The sequence below is a fragment of the Tamandua tetradactyla genome, chromosome 5 (genome assembly GCF_023851605.1).
Source record: "Tamandua tetradactyla isolate mTamTet1 chromosome 5, mTamTet1.pri, whole genome shotgun sequence".
Taxonomy (NCBI): domain Eukaryota; kingdom Metazoa; phylum Chordata; class Mammalia; order Pilosa; family Myrmecophagidae; genus Tamandua; species Tamandua tetradactyla.
The window spans coordinates 68,648,410-68,673,113 of NC_135331.1; the positions used below are offsets into that span (position 1 = coordinate 68,648,410).

The 24,704-nt window shown below is 40.2% G+C and overlaps 1 protein-coding gene and 1 non-coding gene across 8 annotated transcripts in view; one reads left to right on the forward strand and one right to left on the reverse strand.

The window, feature by feature from the left end:
• TNIK (TRAF2 and NCK interacting kinase) overlaps positions 1–24,704 on the reverse strand; it is a 404,859-nt gene that overhangs the window by 155,247 nt on the left and 224,908 nt on the right. For all 7 annotated transcript variants that reach the window (XM_077161031.1, XM_077161029.1, XM_077161030.1 and 4 more), the window contains one exon: positions 1,586–1,642. In XM_077161031.1, coding sequence (XP_077017146.1) covers positions 1,586–1,642 — 57 coding nt within the window. The remainder of the gene's footprint in view (positions 1–1,585; positions 1,643–24,704) is intronic.
• LOC143685360 (U2 spliceosomal RNA) lies at positions 4,616–4,806 on the forward strand. Its single transcript, XR_013176603.1, has one exon. It is a non-coding gene; the product is annotated as a U2 spliceosomal RNA (small nuclear RNA).

Sequence of the window (24,704 nt, forward strand, 5' to 3'; positions counted from 1 at the left end):
TAGAAATGCTGTATGTAAGTAAAAGATTTCACTGGAAAGGGCTCTTCTGTTCCCTTCTACTTTTTGTTTTGCTTGCCACAGAATGTGACCAATGGAAATCTGACAGCAAGCAAACTTGAACCATGAAGTGATATGAAATGTGTAAGTCAAGCATTAGAACGACAATGGAGAAAGGAAGGCACATCCTTCTACTCCACCGCTGCCATACATCACTGAGATCCTGACCTCTAGACTCCTTTAACATGGGAACATAAGAAACTTAAACCATGTTGAAGTGTCTGCTGTTCGGGGTATGTTTCATGCAGTGGAACCTAAACTTAATGGATATAATCTATATGCAGTTTCTTATTCAGTAAAAGTACAATAAATTAATAAACTAATTGGGATTAAATATTTAAACTGGTATGCAAACTATGAAATTTAACTAATTTATTTAGGACAAATAAAAAATATTACTTTAACCAAGTGTTAACATATGAGAACAACTTTACTGGTTAAAATATTCATAGTTTAAAGAAGAATTCAGATAGATTTGTGGTTGGAAGATCAATAAAAAGTAAAATGAAAAGTCAATACAGTATATAGTATAAATGAAAATTATTGAAATTGGAAGTATGGTAGGTAACCTATCATATACCATATACTTATTAAAGGTAACAAACTGAGCCAGAAAAATGTATGGACTGAAATCCAATAAACAGACATACTGTGTACCTTTTTTTATTTATATATTGGTTCTTCATATTTTTGTGGGACCCATTTATTCTATGTCTATTTATGCCAGATGATTCACTTTTGGGTCAAATTGAAGATTTTGGTCTTTTAGCTTTCATGTACAGTAGACAGAAAAACTCTCAGGATAATGAAATATTATTAACATGCCTTTGATGTCCAGTGAGTCCTTTCAAGTCTGATATCTGTTCTGTATTCTTGAAAAGGGCATTAAACTATTTTAAATCAACCTAGCAAAGAAGAATTGAAACATTAGACTGTATTTAAAATAAAGTCTATTCCTCAGATTGCTTTTGATCATCCAGGCAGAAATATTATTTTAATGTCACTCTACAATAATACGAATTTGTGGCTCTTGTGATTATTTGGTCAATAATATTCTATTTTGGAAAAGATTCATGTTAAACACCTGGTAGGATTGTAGAATGATCTCAGCTCTTGTCTACTCCAGCATTAGATGAACCTTTGGGAAAACTGCTAAGTCCCATCTCTTCAATGTAATCTCAGTATTATTCTTTTAATACCTTAAAATCCTTGTTCTGTCTTCATATGCAAATATCTGTGGTTGTGCTTATGTAAATTTGGGGCACACATTATTCACGCTAATTGCATAAGGCAGGTGTGCAGGTATCTAACTAGACTGGTCTATTCATGGCCACCTCGGTCAGCTTTGGAACACTCTTACTTCTTGAAGTAAGTGGGGCACAAGTGGGGCAAGAACACAGATACTGATGAAGATTATTTTTCTAAAAAGGAATTTTTTTTCAGAGCCATTAGTTGTACCTTCTTTCTATTACTAACTTCCCTATTACAAACCCGTGATGACTGAGCTGGCAAGAGAAGGATACTTTACCCCTGTGACGTCCATCACCTTAATGGCTGCAAGCTGGCCCGTTTTAACATGACGACCCTGAAAAGAAAAAAAAACAGACTTTAGTTTGTACGGACAACATCAGCACTCAGCTCCAGCTGTAAAGAACAACTACCTGAGTCACCATGACTGTAAGTCAGTGGGGAAGATGCACACATACAGAGGTCTTAAATGCTTTGTGGATAATTTATATAGAGTGTTTATGTTGTAAAACATCCTCATCATTCTCTCTTTTGGATGCATTTTCACAGTGGGTGTCAAGTTAAATAAAGCAAGCAACATTGAACAGTTCAGTTCCACCCTCTCTGAGACATCAGATGACAGCTTGAGCGAGAGATGGATTTTCATGGAAGGGGAGCTAAGCCTAGGGTAGAGATGCAATACTTTCTCTATTAGAAAGCACTGAGTACGTGAAGAAACTTTAGTTTCCTTGATTATTAAAACCCCTTATAAAGGGTGCATTCAGTGGTAGAATGCTGGTCTGCCATGTGGAAGACAGGTTCAATTCCTGTACTATGTATCCTCAAAAATATTAAAATAAGACGCCTTATTATGTGAGTGGCTTCAAATGGATAGGATTCTGCTACAATTCAGTTGAGATTATGAATATATCTCTATCTTGTTTGTTTGTTGTGTTGTTGCTGTTGTTTTGGGAAGTGCACAGACCAGGAATTGAACCTGCGTCTCCTGCATGGCAGGCAAGAATTCTACCACTGAACTACCCGTATACACTCCACAAGGAATATATCTCTATCTTAAAAGGGGGGCTAAAATAAAGTAGATAGCTATCAATCCAAACTTGGGGCCAATGAAACAGTGCTGAAAACAAGTACTTGCTTCCCCAAGCTGGGCATTCTTGGTCTTTGGAAATACAGTGAAGCAGCAACTGCACGGCAGAGTCAGAGGAGAATGAGGGTACTGTGAGGGGCAACTCAAGAAAGGACATTTTCTATTTGCTTGCTTCTTGAGAATATTTAAAAGTCTACATCTGGTCCTCAGACAGTATCAAAGATGGACATATCCATTACATGTAAATGCATTTTATATATGACTTCCAACATGCATTTACTGCTGTCAGGCAGTATAATAGTTTATACAACCAGCTAGGTTCAAATCCCATTTCAGACCTTGCTCAAGGTCCTTTAAATCTTCTAAGCCTCAGTTTCCTCACTTGAAAGTAGACAACAAAAGTACCTAACTCAGAAATGTAGTGTGACTTAGAGGAGATAATGGGTATAAAGTGTTCAGCAGTGCCTGGCACAGATAATAACTGAGAGCCGTGTCTTCTGATTAATTTTAAATGCCTGACTTTCTTATGAGGCCATTGAGTTCATAAAGACAAGGACCACATCTCATCACTACATATCTGATGGCTTGAGTAGTGCCTATCCCACAGAGGCTGTGACGTATTTTAGAATTGACAAAGCAGGTCGCAGAGGCAGGTGCGGTCACGCTTGGGAAGAAGTGATCGGGGTTGGAATTTGGGCAAAATCTGTCATCTTGGTTGGGCCAGATTTGTGACTGAGAGCTGCCACATCTTCATGTTTTTGAAACTTCCCCGTTCTCTATTGCTTCTCTCCTCTGCTCCCTGAAATTCCCCCTCTTCTCTGGCTACTTCACCTGCCCCTTTCCTTCTCACATATCTCCGATTTCTATTTTCTCTGATTCTCGCAGCGCTCCCTTCACCTTCTCACTCCCATCCTTCACCTCTCTTTCCTCTTCACTCAGAAAAGAGCACAAAGGAGAGAGTAAGTCAGGTACGGCACAGTCCCTCATACTTCAACTTTTAAGAACTCAAGGGAGGGAGCTGGTTGGTTACAGCACAGAGTCCTGGACTGGAATTCCGGAAACTGGTCCTTGTCCAGCCTCTGCCCCTGACCAGTCAGTTCATCTGGGACAAGTTATATCACCTTTCTGTGCGCTACCTGCCCATCTGCAGAGCACGGGGAGACCAGGGGGTAGGCACAATGGTCACCATCCTTCCCATCCCAAGGGGCATTTGGAAACTCAGTTTTCATGATGACCGGATGAGGAGAGTGGTGCCACTGCTGTTTCAGGCCCAGGGACACTAAATTTCCAGAAGCACATGGGTGAGGCTCCCATAAGGAAGAAGGAGCAATAGCACCCTGTGTGGTGGACAACGAATGACCACCAAGATCCTCTGATCTGCGATGCTGCAATGATGACCCTCGCAAGGGAATCAACAATGGAAAGTCTTCAAAGTAGGGACCTGAAACTATGACTGTTTCTCTACCTGTGCACCAAAGGAAGATGAGGGGAACTGTGGACTAATAGGGTGGTTCTGTTTGATATTATGCAGCTGATTCACACTGAAGCTCTTTTAATGGTACATACAGCAGATAAAGGCAAACTCCTGCTTATGACTCGCAATGGCCTTGCCACACCACCCGCGAAGGCTCCCCAAGATCAAACCGTGTACAGCTCTCCAAATGTACTGTATTGTTTCTTTTCTTTCTTTGGCATGGGCAGGCTCTGGGAATTGAACCTGGGTCTCTAGCATGGCAGGTGAGAATTCTTCCACTGAGCCCCCGCTGCACTTCTAAATGTACTCTATTGTGTTTTCTTGGCCTGGGATGCCCCTCATCTCCTTGACTCCCAGACATACTCATCACCTTTTCTGATACCCCATTGTCAGTCACTCCTTGTCTCTGTGCTACCAATGAACATGGGTGGCATGGCGTGTTCTCTAGCTGCACTGAGCCAGTAGCTTCCTCTCACCTCTCACTCTCCCTCCATTCATTCCCTCTCTCCCTCCTCCACTTCCCCTTTTTCCCCTCCTTTCCCTCTGGCTTCCTCTGCAGCAGAAACTTTTCCCCCAATAAAACCTTACATGGAGCTCCTTGTTTAAGCAGGGCCTTGAACTCCCCCAAAGTTCAACCTGCTGTGCCTCCCAACTCCACTTTCTTCCCCCAGCAGCCCCTGAAGCACCTCTGCCCACACAGTCTGAGAACACTGCAATAGACTTGCAACCCCTTAAGAAGCTGGTCATCTATTGCTTCTCGGCCTTTTGGCTAAGATCAAGTGTAGTATCTGTTCTTATCAGTTTAATATCTGATACGTCCTCTATCCGAGGACAATATATTAAATGGATTTTTGGAGCAGGGAGATGGAATAGGAGCTTGCTCCGTCCACTCCACGCATCGACCTGGTATTGCAGTACTTCCACGAACGGTGCACCCCTCCCTCAATTGCGGTGTGACCTGACAGACTTGACTTCTCCCTGCTCTCCGGGCTTGCTCCTTTTTTTTTTTTTTTTACCATAGCGGGATGTCCAGAGCTCCCTTTGTGTCCTTCCTCCTGAGCTGCTTGTGCCATCCTTTCTCCTTCGTCTCCTTTTTTCTTTTCTTGCTGCTGTCACGTCCTTTATTCATGGGGATGGCCAACCCAGCTTTCGTGCAAATAGTAAATGCTAGGTAGTAATTCTTGTGTGAGCACTTCACTTGTGCTGCACGCAGGCCCTTTGTTCACTACCTTCTCCAACCTGCAAGTGACCTTCTCCTTCTCGCCATCAACTGTGTCAGCTGCTCCTGGCTCACTCTCTCTGTTCTATCCTAGGTCTTATGCTTCCCGGTGGTTGTAGCCCCCTTTGTTACTAGCATCATACTCTCCGATCACCTTCTGCCTTACCTGCCACCTTTCTCTGTCTTCATCCCACCCCCCCCCCATGCACCATGTTCTTTACCTCTCTCTATTTAAAAAAAAAAAAAAAGAAGAAGAAGCTGGTCATCTGCCCTGCGTGCACAAGGGCACCTCCACACCCTGATTTTTCCATCAGTAGCCTGGGAGCTCAGCAGATCCTGCCTACTGTCCTGGCCCAAGGCCAGAGCGGCGACAGGATAAGGCAATTCCTGATGCCTGTCACATGCAAAGCACTGGGAAGTTCCTGGCTGAAAATAAATAAATGAAATATCTGCTGCTTTTAACTTAAGGTGCATTTTTGAAAAATAACTTCTATTGCAGTCATTGAAGGTAACACTGGAAAAGACAATAACCTATTTCTTCTTTGTTTTAAATTTCACTCCAAGCTGAGGCAACATTGCTCATTGTGTCTGACAGATGACTGAATAATACACTTTGGAGATGGCAGTTTGGGCTTAAATGAGATCCTGGAGGTGGAGTAATTAGCAGGCTCAGCTCAGTCTCAGGCACAGGTAGTCGTGCACTCTGGAACCGGAAGGCTGCGGAGCTGTCAAGCTTGGATGCGGGAAGGACCACAAAGGGGCCTGCTGAGCAGGCGCTGCCTTCCATTGCACCAGAGAATGTCAACCCAAATTAAAATCGAGATTATGGCCGACTTTGAGGGAACGGCAAGGAGTCAGCTAGCCTAAAGATCACTGGAAACCTGAGGCAGACTCATTGTTAAGACAGCGTTTAGAGAGACAACTTAATAAAATCACAAATAAACTGAGTAGGAAAAGCCCCTGAGGCAGCTAATCCAAGCCCCCTTCTTTTAGAGATGAGGTCAGTGTCTCACGGCTGATGAACGAAAGCCTAAAGCCAGGACACTTTGTCTTCCCACTTCTGCCAACCAGCCCCGAACTTAGGGCTTTTCATAATTAAAATTTTAAAATAACTTTGTAAACAACCTTTTTCATACTTTACCCCACTTGGATTAAACATGGAACCATTCATTTCTGCTCCACAAAGTATTTTTTTAAATGTGTTTGGGGAGCAGAGGGATGTGGGCAGATGTTATTATTACAGGGAAAATTTTAAATGAAAATTTCATATTATTCTCAATTTTAATTTATTTCCACTTATTAAGGATATTAAGAATACAATTACAATCACCATCTACATTTGGATCTATAATACATGTTCAACCAAGGACTAAAAATTAAATTCTGGAAAAAGGAAAAAAAAAACTTCTAACGGGAAAAAGAGAGGTTAAAAAAAGTATTCCTTCTTAAATGATGTTTTTCCTCCACCAGCATTAGAGAAAATGCCTTGTCAGATTGCAGTTATTGACTCTCTTCTTAATAAAAGAATGAACCAAGATTTTTCTACTAAACTAACCAACAATAACAAAAGCTGAACCGAACAGACTGCATCTAGAAAAACAAAACTGATATCCCCATAGGACCCAAGCCTAATGTCAGATGATGTCCCAAAGCATAAAAAGTCTGTCCACGAGAAAGGAGCAAAGGCATCTGTCGGGGGGACGTGGAGGTCTCGGGGTCACGCCGTGCTGGCAGGCATGGTTCAGCCCCTCCCACACACATTGAAAGTCCAGCTCTGTCTCCTTCTTCCTAAACTGACCATGAGGGCTTACTTTGAGGATAAAGAACTATGCTGATTCTGGTTCTAAACAAAATAATGCAACATCGACGTGAAATCCAATTCAATCAAGTACTACAGTATTTTAGGCCTCCTTTAACGTCCCCCATAAAATGAATGCAAGGGGGGAAGAAAACGGTTTGGTCTGAAATAGCTATGTTATTGCTGTTATTTTCTAAGGAACAGCAAGGTGGCTTTAGAACAGCTAGCCTCAGGCTAGCCTGGAAGAGAGAGTACTTTCATTTCTAGGTCACAGAAATGAATTTGTTCCCAGGCAGAGCACAGAAGCAAACCGTGACGCTTGAAAATGCAGACACTCACTGCCCCCCCCCCCCGACTGCCCACGGAGGAATCTCACACAGAGGTACAGTGATTCATTCTCCCTCTTGCTTTAGCTCAGATTAGATCTTGCTTTGATTGAGGGAGTCTTCTTCAATTTTCCAATCGCAGTTGAGTACCCTACACTGGTGCTTTCACAGCATCCTATGCTAACCCCACAGGTCACATCCAATACTGTGATTTTCAAAACGTTTTCCATAAGGACAATGAAATAAAAAATCAATTCAAACAGAAAAAAGTCAGTGCGTGAAACAGGCAGTAATGGCAGCTGTTTTGGATCCATTATTCCAGTTATGTCCAACTATCAATCTATACGTCTGTCTATCTATCAATCATTGATATGGTGGTACAGATTCCCGGATTCCTTCTTCAGGATTGACAGCTCTCCACTGAGCCCCTCTCTGCAAAATCCCCTGGGGTGAAAAGAGCTACCTTCCCCCAAACCATGCTCCCTCACAGGAGATGGCAGCATCCAATGATTGGTTGATACATGAGTGTCAGGGCCAGTTCCCTTGACTTACAGTAGGACAATTGTCAAGGGCCACTCAGCTCCTGACCTCCCTTTGGGATGGCTGAGGCCTTTGCTGAATGTTCATCACAGTTAAACTCCTTCCTCTACCCAATCCTACTTCCTTCATGTGTCAATACCCTAAGAACACTCCTCAGTAAGTGTTCAGCACGTAAATCTCCATCTCAGGGACTGTTTCCAGGGGAACCATCCCTAAGACAGTTGTCCCCAGGAATGGTCCATCAAACCTAGCTGTCAGTAGGGCCCCATCTCTGGTGGCAGATGGTGCACTGATAGGCCTGGCATGGGGTAGCGGCGTAGCTGCCAAAACGATCACTAGTGGGAACTGGAATAGGTTATTGGCAGGAGGATACATACTTGTTAGGACAGTACTTCAGGCTTCTGAGAGATCCAGAGGAAATAGCAATTAGTAATATTTTATACTAATACTCTAGTATTATTTTATACTATGATAATAAATAATAATTATTTTCTAAATATAATCAGATGACTCTTACTGACAGCCACTGATGGACTAGAGAAAGACAATGTGGAACTAAGGGGGCTTAATTGTCAACTTCGCAATGTGAAAATCCTAAGTCTGATAGGTAAAATCCTGGGGTACATGCACATTGCCTTACAATGCTGAGGCTCCCACGCTGCCTTTAAACAAGGTAGGTAGCTCACTTTTGCAGGCTCAGCGGGTCCAGGGTTTCATTATTTCAAGGGCATCAACTCCGTCGTCCCCATTCCAAGTTTAAGAGGCTCATCCCTTCCCAATCAGGTTGAGATGAGGACTCAACTTTTTCTCTTACCCTGGTAATTAATACCTGTGACTACTCCTCAGTGTTTTCTGCCCTCAGGCTACAGAAGATACGTTTTCTTACATGCTGCCCAAATGTTTTGGTAAATGAATAATAACAGCAGTTATGCCTAAGAAAGGCATGATGGTCAGGAGCTCAGACCTCTCAGGGATTAGCAGGGATGCTGAGCAAGAGAAGAAAAAAGGGCAGTAGAGGAGGAGAGGAGGGGTTTCAGTGGCAAATTCTAGACAATATGCAGAGATGGGGGCTGTAGTTTTTTCCACTAACTTTCTTTCAAACTTTGCCTTGGCAAAAAGACCAGCCAAAATCCTGGCAAAAATAATTCTGTTTCCAGAATTTATTATACAAAGTAGGGTGCTCCCAGCATCACAAAAGGCAGGCCACAGTGGATGCTGTGCTGTGCTTCCCAGATCCCTCCTTCAGGACCCAGGCACTTATTCCCTCGATGCTCAGATTGTTGGCAGCTGACAGCTCTCAACTTGTTTTTCTCTCCAGGGATTGCCCTTAGCCAAGGAGAGCTGGGTCACTCACCTGTCAAGCCCCTCACCTGCAGGCTGCATGCATTCAATGACAGAGGAAATATTAAGGTCCTATAAAGGTCATCCCAGCCCCAGGGCTCCCTGAGGGATTGGCTGAAGACTTGTAGCAGCTGCACTGCAATTTAACTTCTTCCTCTGCCCATTTCTACTTTCTTCACTCCTCCACAGATACCGATCCTGAGAGCGCTCCCCAAAATACTTCCTGCAAGGAAGTTTCTGTCCTCGAAATCTGTTCCCTAGGGAACCACAGATGCAATCTTAAGACATCACCCGTCTATTATCTATTTCCCCACTAATCTATCTGTATATCACCTATCTGTTCATTATCATGTGTGTTCTTGGATTAATGCAAGATATTATATTTCTTGCTGAACCCGGGGTAAAAGCTTCTAGAAAAACTCTGACCTAAATGATGAATTGAACAAACTTGGCTAAGAGTTGGGAGATGTATTCCAGATGACATGGAAGGCATGTTCAAAGGTCCTATGGTGTGATTAGAGCATTTGAGCAACTGAAAGTAGGCCAGTATGGCTGGAGCAGAGAATAAGTCTACTGAGCCCAAGCAGGGTGCCATTCTGAGTGACCACTTTGAGGAGTTCTGTCTTTATCCTATGACCAGTGAACCATTGCTGGAGGGACGGAAGCAAAGGTATAAAGCCATCAGACTTGCATTTAGCAAAGATCACTGTGGGGCAGTACAGAGAAGAGAGGAAACTGAAATACAGGCAGGAAGAGTAATACTTAATGCTATTTCGTAATTCAGTTGAGAGGTGATGGCAACTTGGGCCAGGATGGAAGCAATGAAGGAGGAGGTCAAATCGATAGCACGTGAGAACAGACTGGACCCATTTTTTTCCTGGCACGGTATGGACTCTGTAAACATTTGTGAAGTAACTGATTGACCAAAGGAGTAGGATTGGAGGGCTGCATTCACGTTCTTGGTCAATACCATCACCCATATGTCCACATGGGTTTCCCTCTACACCTCCATATTTCTATCCCCACCAAAGTGTATGGGACCAGATGAGACAGGGGCTGTGAGGAGGAATCACAGTTGTTTTGTTCATAAATAACAGGCTGGAAGACCAAGGTAAGTGGATGAAGTACTCAGTAGGAAGGACAAGTTACTTCCCCTCTCCACGGATGACAGAGAAACTAGAAATTGGTTTTACTGAGTTACATGATGAGAACAAAGGCAAACCCTGATTCTCCACTCATAGCCATGCTGAGAGTTTAGCTAACATAGGATAGCCTCAGGAATTCCACCTTTCTTTGATGTGCATCTTGAGGCAAAGAGGTAGACTAGACAACTTTAGGAAGAGTCTCCAAAGATCCTTATGATCAATTAATGGGAATGTTCACGGGATATGCTCAGCACAGTGTCTGCCCCAAGGGTTTCCCCAGGTAGAATGGAGTCTCAGTTCTTCCCTGGCCTACATGTACCCATCATCGGTAGCCTTAAAATCGCTGCTCTCCATATCTGCAGAGACATTATTGCTTAGGGACAACTACTCACTGCAAAGATGAAGCTAGCTACCGATGACACAGGACAGTTCTCAAGCAATAGCTCTTCATCTCGCCACTCTTCACGGCGAATTCTAGTGCGTTGGCACCACCCAAGGTCAGGAAATGGATTGTCTCCTTGACTGTGCATGGATGGACCCACTGAGGTCAGACAGAGGTGGGGGAACGAGGAGAAGACCGTGTTTAGTTTTTCTTTGTTAGGAACTAAGATTCCTCAGTCATCATGGTTGCCAGTTTGGCTCAGGATATACATCAATATGAATGATTAAAGGGAAAAAAAATCAAATAGTTACAATTTTTAGCAGACAATAGTTAATGTATGCAGATTGTGTGGCAGGGAGCCGAAAGCCTGTACCCAGGAAAGGCAGCACAGCTGAACTGACAGCAGCGAGGAGGCAGACGAGCTGACGGTTGGATGAGAGCTCAAAAAGCAGCCGAACCAGCCTCTCGGTCACGGCCTAAAGCCAAGAACATGTTTCCCAGTAACCTCCTCTGCCCCAAAACAAGCTCAAAACTAAAGATGTAACTGGCTCTTGTCGAAGAAATGCCACAGAATGCTGTGATCATCCAGGGGTCTTGCACATTACTTTTGGAGGGACTAAGCCCCTGAAATATCAGGGGCTTTGGGGAATAGGGGGATAAATGAGAACGTGGAACCAACTCTCGGGCCTCCCTAGATATCCCACCCTCCTCCACCCCGCACAACAGCCTTCTATACCCCCTGAGCCAAAAATGGCAGCAGAGAAATAAATGGCATTTTAAAGCCCTGGTTCCTGGACACCAGTCCAGGGGAAGATTATGCCGAATCTCAGCAAGAGGAGAACAATAAGGACCCAGTGGTGAATTTTTTCAGAAAGCAAGATGGATTCAACATAAGCAGGAGTCTTTATTTTAAGATTTTTGCTGTTGAATTATCTAATAATGTTCTAAATTTAAAAAAAGGTAAAAATTAACAACCCCATTCTAATTCTTAGTGCGCATGTTTTAATTGGGGGTGGTTAGGTGGGATTTTAGTACTCTGGAATCAAGAGTCCAAGAACAAGTATTTTAAAATACCTGGGCAAAGAGGTCAGTAAAACTTTTAAGATATAAGAATGGGCTGGTTTTTTTTTTAATGTTTTTATTGTAAAAACTTAACATACAAACATAGAAGCATTCTGGACATACAAACATGCCATACATGGTGTACAATCAATGGCTCACAATATCACCGCATAGTTGTGCGTTCATCACCATGATCATTTCTTGGAACATTTAGGATGGCCTGTTTTTTATGGACTTTGTAAAAGTGCACAGCTCCCAGCAACCTTACCACAGGCGGTGTTGTCTCTGAACCAACTTCTCGTCCTCTGCATTTCCTTAGGCCACACACTTGGGCCCTAAGCTGGCGTCAGCCCTGTGGCAGCTGCATCACACACTGTAACTGAAAGCTCCTCGAAGACAGGGGCTTGCCAAGGATGGGTGCTAATTCATACCGGGAAACATGACATTTCTAGGCCCTGGAAACCTTGGAAGATGCCAGAAGTCACAGAGAGACTCAAGAGACCCATCAGGAGCTTTATCTGGGAAGATGCTTGGTGGAATTTGGGGAAATGCCTACTTGGAAAGATTTTTCTCTTAAGGAACAAAACATATAAGAATGGCTCACTCTGTGCTCCAGTAGCCATGTTTCTTGAAGATGACTGCATAATGATAGAGCTTTCACGATATGACTGTGTGGTTGTGAAAACCTTGTGTCTGATGCTCCTTTTATCTACCTTATTGGCAGACGAGTAAAACATATGGGTTAAAAACAAATACATAATAAGGGGAACAAATAAAATAAATTTGGTAGATTGAAATGCAAGTGATCAATGGAAGGAAGGGGTAAGGGGTATGGTACACATGAATTTTTTTCTGTTTTCTTTTTATTTCTTTTTCTGAATTGATGCAAATGTCCTAAGAAATGATCATGATGAAGAATATACACCTATGTGATGAGAGTGTGAGTTACTGATTACATATATAGAATAGAATGATCATATGGTAGAAATGTTTGTTTGTATGTTGGTATGTTTAATAAATAAAATAAATTTAAAAAATAATAATGGCTCACTGCACTCTAACTAGAAGAAAAACACCACATAGGCTGATCTGTGCATTTTGCCTAACAAGGCTTTGATTTGTTTTCTTTTCCAAGAGGTGGATAGCAAAACTGGGTCATTCTGGAGTGAGCCTCAGAAGCCTGAGGGAAGGTGGGAGCAGAACTAAGACACTAATTAGCATCCCACATTTCGTCATCTCACTGGTCTACCTGAAGGAAACTGCCAGGCAGACGAAGATGCCACGAGAAGAAAGCAAGGTCCAGATGCTGCTCCTCTGCGGAAGGACGTCCCTCCCTCTCTGCCTCCCCTTTCTCTGAGAGAATGCTCCCCGGAGGCGCCCCAGATCCCACTGCGCTTGGAGACCAGCACTTTTTTTTTTTTTTTTTTTAAGATTTCAAATCAATAGCTCTCTCTCCATGGACTGCTTTACTTTACGAGGCAGCTCTGTGTTCCGCTCAGGACCTCTGGCAGACCCTTTGCTCATTCCATCCCATCTCCCAGCTGCAGATGAGGAAGATATATGATGTCATCGCCCCCCAGGACCTGTACAGGTTTGCCAATCACAACCAAACGCCGGCCCTCTATTGTCCGAGATTTACAGCCACGTGGTCAGGAGAAGGCGGAGGTGGGCTCTGCACCGGTAGGCACCACGGGCTCGGGGCGGAGATAAATAATAATAACAATAATACAGACAGTGCTGCATTTCATTTCACCTCATTTATGGCTTCAGCAGGAAGCCGGTCCACCCACAGTGCCTTCGCAGTCACTTAACAGAACATGTGCTGTAGTGAGAGCTGGGTCTCAAGGCTGGGTCACCGCGCAGGAAGAGAAAGGACAGCACCGGTTTCTCAGGGTAAGACACAAGGGAAAGGGCCACAATGTTCCCAGCTATCATTCCTGGTGCAGCTGGAACCCCAAGGAGATCCATCTGACTCTTTATCAGAGCTGCTGCTGGTGGACAAAGCCTCTCCCACAGTATCCTCAAACCTCCAGAAGCTTTAATTAAAACAAAAGAAATGTCAGCGAGGGGAAGCATGGCGATATAATTAGGGCCCACCGAATCTAAAGTGAAACAGGGACAAAAGACTGGTAAGGAAGGGGAAACGTTCATGTTCTCACTGCATCTCTGCTCTGTTGCTGACACAAAAATCAATTTCAATAGGCTTTAGTTGTATCTGAGCAGGAAGGCAGGTGACAGATGAGATTTAGCGAGCAATTTAAGTGGAGTCACAATGATTTATTTCCACAGAAAAAGGCCACGAGTGCTCCTAACCAATCCGTTCTCCTCCAGAATATATGCATGTGGGCATACAGTCATAAATATAAATGCATATTTATTTAAATAGTAGTATAGGGTTTATCCCTAAAAATGTTCAGTGCAAATTCATTGACTTGGAGACATATTCCAGAATCCATATAAAATGTAAATATTTTATTTATGCTCCAAACACTGAAGATCTGCTCAACATTGTTCAGTTTCCTGGGTCTATTTCTTATTAGCACACCTGAAAAAATGTTTCTTTAGGGTAGCAAATCTATTAAAAGCAATTCCCAATAAAAATTTTAAGCTAAATAAATATTTATATAAATGTAAATATATTTATTTAGAAAGTAGTATAGGTTTAATCCTTCAAAATGAAGCTGAACTCTCTATCTTCCCCCTTTAAAAACAACTGTTTGCATCTGGGGCAATTTAGCCCCACGGGGGCCATGTGGCCACGTCTGGAAATATTTTCTGATGGCCAAGATCGCTGCTGCGGGCATCTAGTGGTTAGAAGCCAGGGATGCTGATACACATGCCCAGATATACAGGGCACACCCCCACCCCCAAAACAAAGAACTACTCAGCCCAAAATGAGAAGGAGGCTGAGGTTCAGAAACCCTGCTCTAAAAGAATTTGACATTTAATAAATGCTCAATAAATGCTGAATTCTATTAAATGTCAAGTTCTCCACCAGGCACCCATGGGATCCAAACCCAGGCCTGGATTTCCCACGGGATGGGGATTGAAATCTAGAGGTACGAGTTTTACTAGATAGAGGTAAAAGCAAGGTTCTTTCTTTACTTAGTGGTATTTATAAATGAAAAAAGAACAACTTTTTTTGGGGGGGGGGGCGTGCTTCTCAAATTCCAAACACCCATTGCCATTTAGAACACAGGAAACTCTAATACTTAGTAACCCATAAGACCTTTTTCCATCTGGCTATCATATGGGAAATAGGCCACGTCCAAGAACTTCACTGTCTCCCGATTAGACAGCATTTTGTATCTTTAAAACATCGATTAAAGTAGTATTAGGACGTGCTAGTTTGAACCTGTGGTGGACCTCAGAAAAGCCATGTTCTTTAACCCTCATTCAATTTAGCTGGCTGGGAGCTTTTTGACTGTTCCCATGGAGATGTGACCCACCCAACTGTGGGTGTAAACTTTTGATTAGAGGGAGATGTGACTCCATCCATTTCAGGTGGGCCTTGACTGGAATCCTTTAAAAAAGGAAACATTTTGGAGAGAGAGTCTCTTTTTTAGAGCCACAAAAATGACGAAAGCCAGAGTCCATGCTGCCAGAAACCTTTGGAGAGGAAGAAGGAATACATTCCCTGGGGAAGCTTCATGAAACAAAAAGCCTGGAGAGAAAACTGGCAGATGCCATGTTCGCCATGTGCCTTTCTCGTTGAGAGAGAAACCCTGAACTTCATTGGCCTTTCTTGAGTGAAGGTAACCTCTTGTTGCCTTGATTTTTATAGACTTGCTTTAATTGGGACTTTTCATGGCCTTAGAACTGTAAACTTGCAACTTATTAAGTTTCCCATTTTAAAAGCCATCCCATTTCTGGAATATTGCATTCCAGCAGCTAGCAAACTAGAACATAGGACTAAACCAAATTTTGTTTATGATCTTTGGACAAAGAAGTACAAAGTTTGATAATTACATTACATTAGGTCTTCTTAACAACTCTTCACATTGTGTGCATGTGTGTATGTGTGTGTTTCTTTCCCTCTTTTCAAATACTTTTTCACTCTTGACAGGCTGGATTCAGGAATACATTCTTTTGTTTGACTAAAATATTAACATTTAAGCTTCAAATATAATGGTCAAGTATAAAAGGATAAAAGTGTTTGCCTTTATCCAACATAAGTTCTTCAAATGAAGGGATTGAGGAATTGTGCAGTTGCCGTAAGTGAGCTGTTTCCAGGAAATAAGGAAAGCAGAGCTCATTTTCTTTATTAGAAAGAATAAAATAAGCAACATTTCTATATAAGGCAACAAGTTCAGTGGCAACTATTCACCGCCTGCTAGATACTTAAAAGATAAAAGAACTCAAGTTTCTTAGAAACGGCCAAAAAACAACATCCAAGTATGAATTATCCACAGTGTAAGAGAGAAATGATTATGGTACATTAATAGTTCCACCTGCAATACCAGGAGATCCAGATCTCTGCAAAGGCTGAAAACATCTCTTCCCCCAACAAATGTCCTCTGCATTAGCACAGACTGCATTAGTGATTGTGCTTTCAGAGAGAAAACCCATTGACCATTCTTTGGGTAGGAGGGAGAGAGGACAGAAGGGACATTTGAAAACTGAGAATTGTTTTATAAATGCAGGATGGCTCTTACATATTCACGATCTTTCAAAATAATGGCCATCACCATCTATTGTAATTTATCAGCAAACACATCCATCCCTGGGAAGCTAGTTTCTGGAAATAAGTATACTCACGCACCTCTCAGAAACCTACAACCTTCCAAAACAATAATGCAGATGGAGGGCACTTTTGTCTGATCTCTGGGGAGGAGAGGTGGATGGGAAATAATGACATCCTGAGAATGATTGGGGGCTCTTTTAAGCCAGTGTAACCTGCCCGGTGCAGTGGGAAGGCCAGAAGGGAGAGTAGCTGACCAGTGAGGAAATGGGTGGACTTGCAGCTAAACTTGGCTTCTGCCTGACTGTAACCTGTCAGGTAGCTACCTCCCAAGGATGGTAAAAGTTTCTCTGACTCCAGTGAAATTCCTGCTTCCCACCATATTTTCATGCCTACAGCTTAGATTCACTTTTTCCTTCACTAATAAGGGACTGTGAAGGACAAGGAGTTCATCTTGCTGAACTTTCTGACAATCTTCTCTACTCACGCAGAGATTTCACATAGTTTAGGACAGAATTACTGATCTGTTATTACAGCTTTCTTTAAAGGCCCTAAGGAGGAGGGTGGAGGTAAAGGAAAAGGCTTTGGAGGCTGTGTAAGAGGCCGTTGTATGACTTACTTGCTCTTACTTTTTGGTCTCCAGTTTCCTTATCTGTGAAGTAAATATAAAATAATGAGCTCACTAGGTTGTTGTCAGGATGAAATTAATAGATGCAGACACTTGGGACAGTGCCTGAATAAGTGATGAAGCTACTGCAGCACCACTTGTGTGTTTAGGTTTTATTTCTGATATCACTTCTTACTATCTCCATCCATTCGGCCTTATCCTTAGACTCCAGCCATAGCCTTCTCCCATTCTTCCAACAAGCCCTGGGGCCATGATACTCCACTTCTTCGGCCCTGCTTGCTTGCTCACTTCTTTCGGGCCTGGACTCGAATGTCACCATCTCCAGGAGTCCTTCCCTGGCACTCTAGGTAAAATTTCAACTCTACCGTAACTCTTTTTTTTTTTTTTAACTTTTTTATTGTATAGTGTAACATATGTACAAAGCAAAGAAATTAATAAACAATAGTTTTCAAAGCACTCTTCAACAAAGTCAAGGACAGATCCCAGAGTTTGTCATGGGCTACCATACAATCCTCTCAGCTTTTTCCTTCTAGCTACTCCAGAACATAGGAGGCTAGAAATGCCTAATAGTATTTTAATCATTGACATAAAGGGCCACTTTTGAGTGCACATATATAGGTCTAAATTAAGTAATTATCTCCTACACGAATTTTTTTTGCAACATCTAAAAGGTTAAAACTATTCATCAACAAATGGCATTTTTTTGTTTGTTTGAATGCTGTCTGCTATAACCATTAACTAACTGAAAACTTCTTCATAACTATTAAAACTTTTCATTGAAAGTAAGTGAAATTCCCAAGCAAGACATGGGACTTTAAAAGAACATGCATGCCAATAAAACTAATGTCCAACAGACCGAAACATGATTGTCTTACACTTATAGGAATACTTTCCATGAATATTTTTCAAGTATTCCCATAAATAGGCTGGAGAATGGAGTTTTCTAAAAATATTTTACTTTTCTGAAAGCTAGCAGATAAGCAATACTTAAGTACGAGATAATCAATAGTTGACTGATATTTTAAAGAATAGAAATTAAATATATTGTCCTCACATTGCATTGAAGGTAGTTTTTTTTTTAGATTTCAATTGTTTTTTATTTTATTGTATAGTATAACATATATACAAAGCAAAGAAATAAAAAGCAATAGTTTTCATAGCATTCCGCAACAAGAAGTTATAGGACAGATTCCAGAGTTTGTCATGGGCTACTATAAAATCCTCTCATATTTTTCCTTCTAGCTACTCCAGAATATAGGAGGCTAGAGAATTTAATTATTTTTTTATCATCACGAATGACTTTTTTCCTTCATTTTTTTGAAAAACAACATATATACAAAAAAGCTATAAATTTCAAAGCACAACACCACAATTATTTGTAGAACATATTTCAGAGTTTGACATGGGCTACAATTTGCTTCTAGCTGCTCTAAAATACTGGAGACTAAAAGAGATATCAGTTTAATGATTCAGCATTCATATTCATTTGTTAAATTCTATCTTCTCTGTATAACTCCACCATCACCTTTGATCTTTCCATCCCTCTCTTTAGGGGTGTTTGGGCTATGGCAATTCTAAATTTTTCATATTGGAAGGGTCTGTCACTAATATGGGGTAGGGAGATGGAACTAGCTGATGTTCTGGAGAGGCTGGGCCCTCTAGGTTTCAGGACTTATCTAGACCAGGGACCCATCTGGAGGTTGTAGGTTTCTGGAAAGTTACTCTAGTACATGGAACCCTTGTAGAATCTTATATATTACCCTAGGTGTTCTTTAGGATTGGCCGGAATAGTCCTGGTTGGGGTTTGGCAGGTTATGATAGGTAGCAATGTCTAACTAAAGGTTGCGTGAGAGCAACCTCCAGAGTAGTCTCTCGACTCTAATTGAACTCTCTCTGCCACTGATATTTTATTAATTACACTTCTTTTCCCCTTTTTGGTCAGGATGGAATTGTTGATCCCATGGTGCCAGGTCTGGATTCATCCCTGGGAGTCATCTCCCATGTCACCAGGGAGACTTTCGCCTCTGCATGTCATGTCTCACATAGTGGGGACGGCAACGATTTCACTTGCAGAGTTGCCACCCTAATTCTTTATTATTCCCTGCTTTATCATTATTTAGCAAATTTGTTTTATTTATTTATCTTGTGTATAGGGCACCTCCTGTGCTAGCATGGAAGCCTCTTGAGTGCAGGGATGTCTGTCTGTCATGTCCACTGTTCTGTCTCCAGTAGCAGACGAGTATCTGGCACGTGGTGGACACTCAATCACCATGTACTGTATGAACAGATGAATCCCCAACCTCTTTGTGGAAACTTTCCCAAGACCCTCTGTTCTCTTATTTTAAAATCATAACATCTCTTATTCAAAGGCATGACAACTGTGATAAAACAATTACAGTTTTCAGATGGGGAAACCAAAGCTCAGGGGAGCAAGGTTTGTGCAGATCATGTATTTCCTGCATATGTAAATAAACCAAGCCACAAAGTACTGTCTTCCTATGTTTCTACTCTATCTAAATTCTCCTTAAAGCTTGAACAGTAAAGAGCAGAGCTATAAATTAGAGTGTCTGAATCAATCAGAACATATATTTTCCTCTCTAGGAAGATTTATTTTTTGTAAATATTGACCTAATTGCTTTATTTGAATATAGCAACATGGATATTGAAAAGTTAGAGGATGAAGTGCCTGCTGCATCCTCCAAATTATATTCCTTCTGGCAGCAGCCAACAGGCCAACCTGGCAGGTAGCAATTAAGGACAAGGCTTCATTTTTCAAACCAAGGAGAACATTTCATAAACGTTTCTAGGCACAAATGTGGAAAGACGGAGCTAGAAAATTTTCTTATACCTTTCAGCTCTCAATCAGCTAAGGTCACATGACAAAGCATAAAGAATTGCCCTTCCTCCCTCCTCTTCCTCATTTCCAGTTCTAGAATTGATATAGGAAAATAGTCAAAGGCTCAGATAGATTCTCCTCTAAAGGCATTTCATCTGAAAATGTCAAGTCCAGCTTAAACCTTAGTTACCAGGTCCTGATTTCAGTCATCCTGGGCCTTCACTACTTGCCTACTATCCAAAAGATCAGTATCAGCCTGTTTTTCCTTAGCATTTAGTTTCTTAGCATTTAGTTCAGCAATCTTGTATGTGCAACAAGCAATGGTTTCTTTCACTGGAGGCGTCTGGCTTCAGGACGGACAGTAAGAAATCAAAATAATTCTCATTTAAGTAAAATAACTAAACTGATAGCAGCATTCATGAATGGTTCCTTGTATTTGTAGTTACATAGAGGAAAATATTTTTAACCTCAGCTGTCTAGAACCACACCTAATGCCTCTAGGACAGGCTGTATCACGAATGCCTAGAATTTTCATATATTTGAGGATTCCTTAAATTTCCTTTCTTTGCATCCTAATTGTCTGCCCTAAGCAAATTAGCTACCTTTTTAAAAAAGCCACTTTATTAAACGCATCAATAAGTAGTTTTAAAAAAGAGAAATAAGCATTATAATGATTTTAAAAAATCCTGAACTGTATTTTTTAAATTATTAAAGCATACTTTACCATATCCCAGAAACTCCTAACCAAGAAATCTGTCTTAGATTTAATAAACCATTAAATGATAGTAGTTTAATGCCAACAGTAACACAGACAATTAATTTATTGATCATTGATGGATATCACTAAGGTAGAGACTGAATATTGACAGATACGTAACAATTGTAAATATTATGCTAAAGAAACTTGGATTATACTTTTAAAACATATTTATTCCTGTTTTCACATTCCTTTATATTAACATTTTAAAAATACCTTTAAAAAAATGCAATTTAGAAAAAAAATTCAGAAGCCATCAAAAATCTCTAGAAGACAGTAATTGCAGTGGAGCTGAAGGAATAAACTATATAGATTCTCTTTAGAATTTGATCAGTTTTTTATTTTTAATAAGACTCGAGGCGAATCTACTTAACTTTTCATGTATGATATACAGAAAAGAAAATGAAATACTTGCTGTGCCTGTTTTCCCTTTTTGGGACTAATATGCCCACAAAAGTAAACTTATTGATTCAATAATTCATTTTTATTGTTCAAGATAACTTTCAGTGGAGTTGTCTAACCTTGACAATTCCTGTTCAGGAGCTCATACTACATTATAAGTACAATCAGTATTCTACTTCACTGTAAAATGGCAGCCAATAAAAAACTTTCCATAAAGGTGCATTTCTATACATTGAAATGGATTTAAGTGCAAGTTGGAATGTGGTCAAGTTCTTACAAAGAAAGTTCTTCAAAGAAAATCTATTAATTTCACATAAGGTGAGAAAAATAATTATAATAAATTTTAAAAAATCTCCAAGGAGCACGATTTCCACTCCTTTCTGTAAGAATGGTATCTTCCCGAGTTGAACAATATGGCAGCCTTTTTAATTAATACTTAATTTCACAGAATACTGTCTAAGCATTTAGTATACACACTAGCACTGTATTGGTTTCTAAGGGGTCTGAATTATAAGCCTAAAATTATTATTAAAATTATTTAAATTTCTGGCAAAACAAATTTAATCTCATTTTTAATGGATTTTACTCCTAAATGGAAAGCATAAAAAAAAAGTCAATACTTTGCCCCCTAATTTTTTGTATTTTCAAAGTCAACTCTGACCAACAACAAGTCATGCCATCTACTTTTTGGGGAAGACACCATTAAAAACTAAATCTCTAATATATGGTCCTTAGGAGACATAATAGTTATGTTAAGGAAAAACATCAAGAAAGCAATCACCTTAATTATCTCATTGAGAGAGAACTATTTTTATTAGATTCCTAATTAACTTGGCAAAGCCCTCTATGAACAACCCAGTTGCAAAAAAAAAAAAACTGAAGTAGATTGAGATTTTAGAGAAGCTGTTTTTTTTAGGGCCATGGTAAAATTTTGACTTTGTGCTTAGTGCTATACTATCCCCAGTAGAAGTAATCTCTTTTACACAAATTATCAACATTCTAGTACATTCTCAAATGCATACATTTACCCAGATGGCTGGGTGGTGCTTTTCTCAAAGACCTTAAAAATGATAGTAAAAACAGGACTTCCTGCATTCCATTTTATGTTGATCAGTACAAAAGCATTCCCAAGTCTGTTCACAAACTACTTCGGTCACAGCTTTAGAGGAAGATTCTTTTTGAAAAATTTCATATTTTCATATTAATTTCATACTAATTTCATATTAGTTTATTCAACTCCATTACAAAGGTCCAATGAAAATGAATTTTATAAATGTATTTTTAATTTTATTAAAATTTTTATTTAATTTTATTAATTAAAATTTATTTTAAAAATTAGTTTTAAAATTTTAATTTTATGAAAAAATAAAATAAAATAATTTTATAAAAGTATTATAAATGAAGTGATACACCTATATTTGATGTATTTCACTTTCCAGAAAATTAGTTCAATAGTGATAGGATGGCAAGAGCTTGGTGCTTCTCTCTATATATCACAGGCGCTTATCTAAATTTCATCAAGTGTTCAGAAATTACCATGAGATTACGAAGAAGAAGCAAAGAAGCTACTTATAAAGAATAAGCTTCCCAACTGTTTTGCATTTAACTGCACCAAAAATTATTTATGAAAAACTTCTTTCTGGATTGCCTATATTTCTCATATATTATTAGGGAATAGAGTAGTAAAGCAAATAATTGGGAAAAGGAAGCTAGAATAAGAGTTCTGATCTGCTGCATTTCTACCCTCATTGTGCATAAAGGAGCCAGCAATTTAGGGATTGTGCTTGGTATTGCAAAGATCACAGACTCTCATTCTTCAAGACTGTATTCAGGTAAGGATGTGACCAATAGAAACTCCACAATCTAAACTGAATTTCGAGAACTGACAGGCTCTTGTGAAAGTGATCTGAATGATATAGTAAGCAGAAACTATTGGGGGGAAAGTATAAACACATTTATGATACAGCATAAGGAAGAGGCTGAGAAAAAATATAAGGCATTAAATGTATGAATGTCACTAGAGCCACTGATGATCTTTTTATATTAAAAATAAGAGAACGAATAGATTTAAGTTGTAGTGTCTCTGAGCCATGAACCCCAGAAAAACTCGTTCTTATATTTAAGCAGTTCCTGCGAACCCATTGTAAATAAGGGCTTCACTTAAGATGTGACTCAACTAAACTAGGATAGGTCTTAATTACTAGAGTCCTGTCTAAGCAGAATGCAATACAGATAAAGAGAAAAAGCCATAGGAAGAAGCCAGAAGTCAATAGAACCCAGAGAAACCCAGAGAGGCCACCACATGCAATGACGTGTGACCAAAAAGCCAAGGGTCAAGGATCGTTGGCAGTCAGTCCCAGAATGCCGCAGCCCTAAGGGAGAATCCACTATCTTGACCAGGTCTGCATTTTAGACTTCTCCTAGCTCAAAACTATGAGCCAATAAATTCTCCTTGTTTAAGCCAACCCACTGCATGGTATTTGTTTAAGCAGTCAGGAAACCAAGACATAAACCATATTTGAAAATCTTAATTCTCTAGTAGATTTGTGATAAAAGAGTCAGTTGGGATATCTGGAAAATTGGGATATCTTTTTAAGATACTTTTACAAAAATAAAATGAGGTTCTCAAGATTTTAGTTTGATGAAAATGTTATTCAGCTCCATAGAGGAAGTGGGAAAGACTAGATCAGGTTAGATGTTTAAAATCTTTGTGGTTATTTTTAGAGTTTATATCCTTCTTTGTTGTAGATCATCTCATCTGCTCCTGATAACTTTCCTCTGTCCAAGGATACACTTGCTAATTACTGAAGGCCTACTCTGATGCAAATGTGAACAAAATGATATTTCTTGCCCTCATGGAAATTACAGTCACAATTATACATCTTTAAATTTGTGAATACTTTAATCTTTGTTCATGAACATCAAAAATTGTGGGAAAAAGTGAACTGGGGATGGGGAGTAGAAAGGAGCAGAAGGAGATGTTTGTGTAGGACAGCCTTGAAAACAGGTAGGAAGCAAGCAACAAGAACTTGGGTTGTGGAAATTCTGGATATAAGAAGGGCATGTGTGAATGAGAGAGAGGAGCAATATAAAGTAAGCCACAGAAGAAGCCGAGGAAGCCAGGTCAGATTTCTCTGTCACATTCTGGATATCCTGGACAGCCCTAACCTTGCACACTGAGGAAGGGAGCTGAGAAATGGTTACTAGGCTACCTGACCAAAACATGCTTAAATAAACATCATCTCCAAACTCTTCCCAAGTCAAATAAGAAAGGTACGTCTTTGATACTACAGTGGAAACTAGGTTAACTCAATAACTCTGAGTCATAAATTAAATCCATTGAACACTTGGGTAGAAAATCAAAGAAATTCTGCTTTCATACGCATACTTCAAAAGAAGACCATTTCTAATCACCTGGTTAAAATGAGGGGCTTTTAAATAATAAACAGGGTATAGGAATTCAGAGCTGATAAATGAAAATTAATCTAATAATGATAATAATAAAAGCAGATATCTACTTAGTGCTTATTATATTACACTGTTCTAAAATTTACATATGTTAATTTATAACATACTATGAGATAGGTATTACTACTATCTTCATTTTACAGATAAGGAAACAGACACAGAGAAAGAGAGTTTACATGACTTATCTAAAGTATCTGCTATTTAAGATAAGCAGTATCTCACTGATGTTCATTTTGCTTATGGCATTTTCATT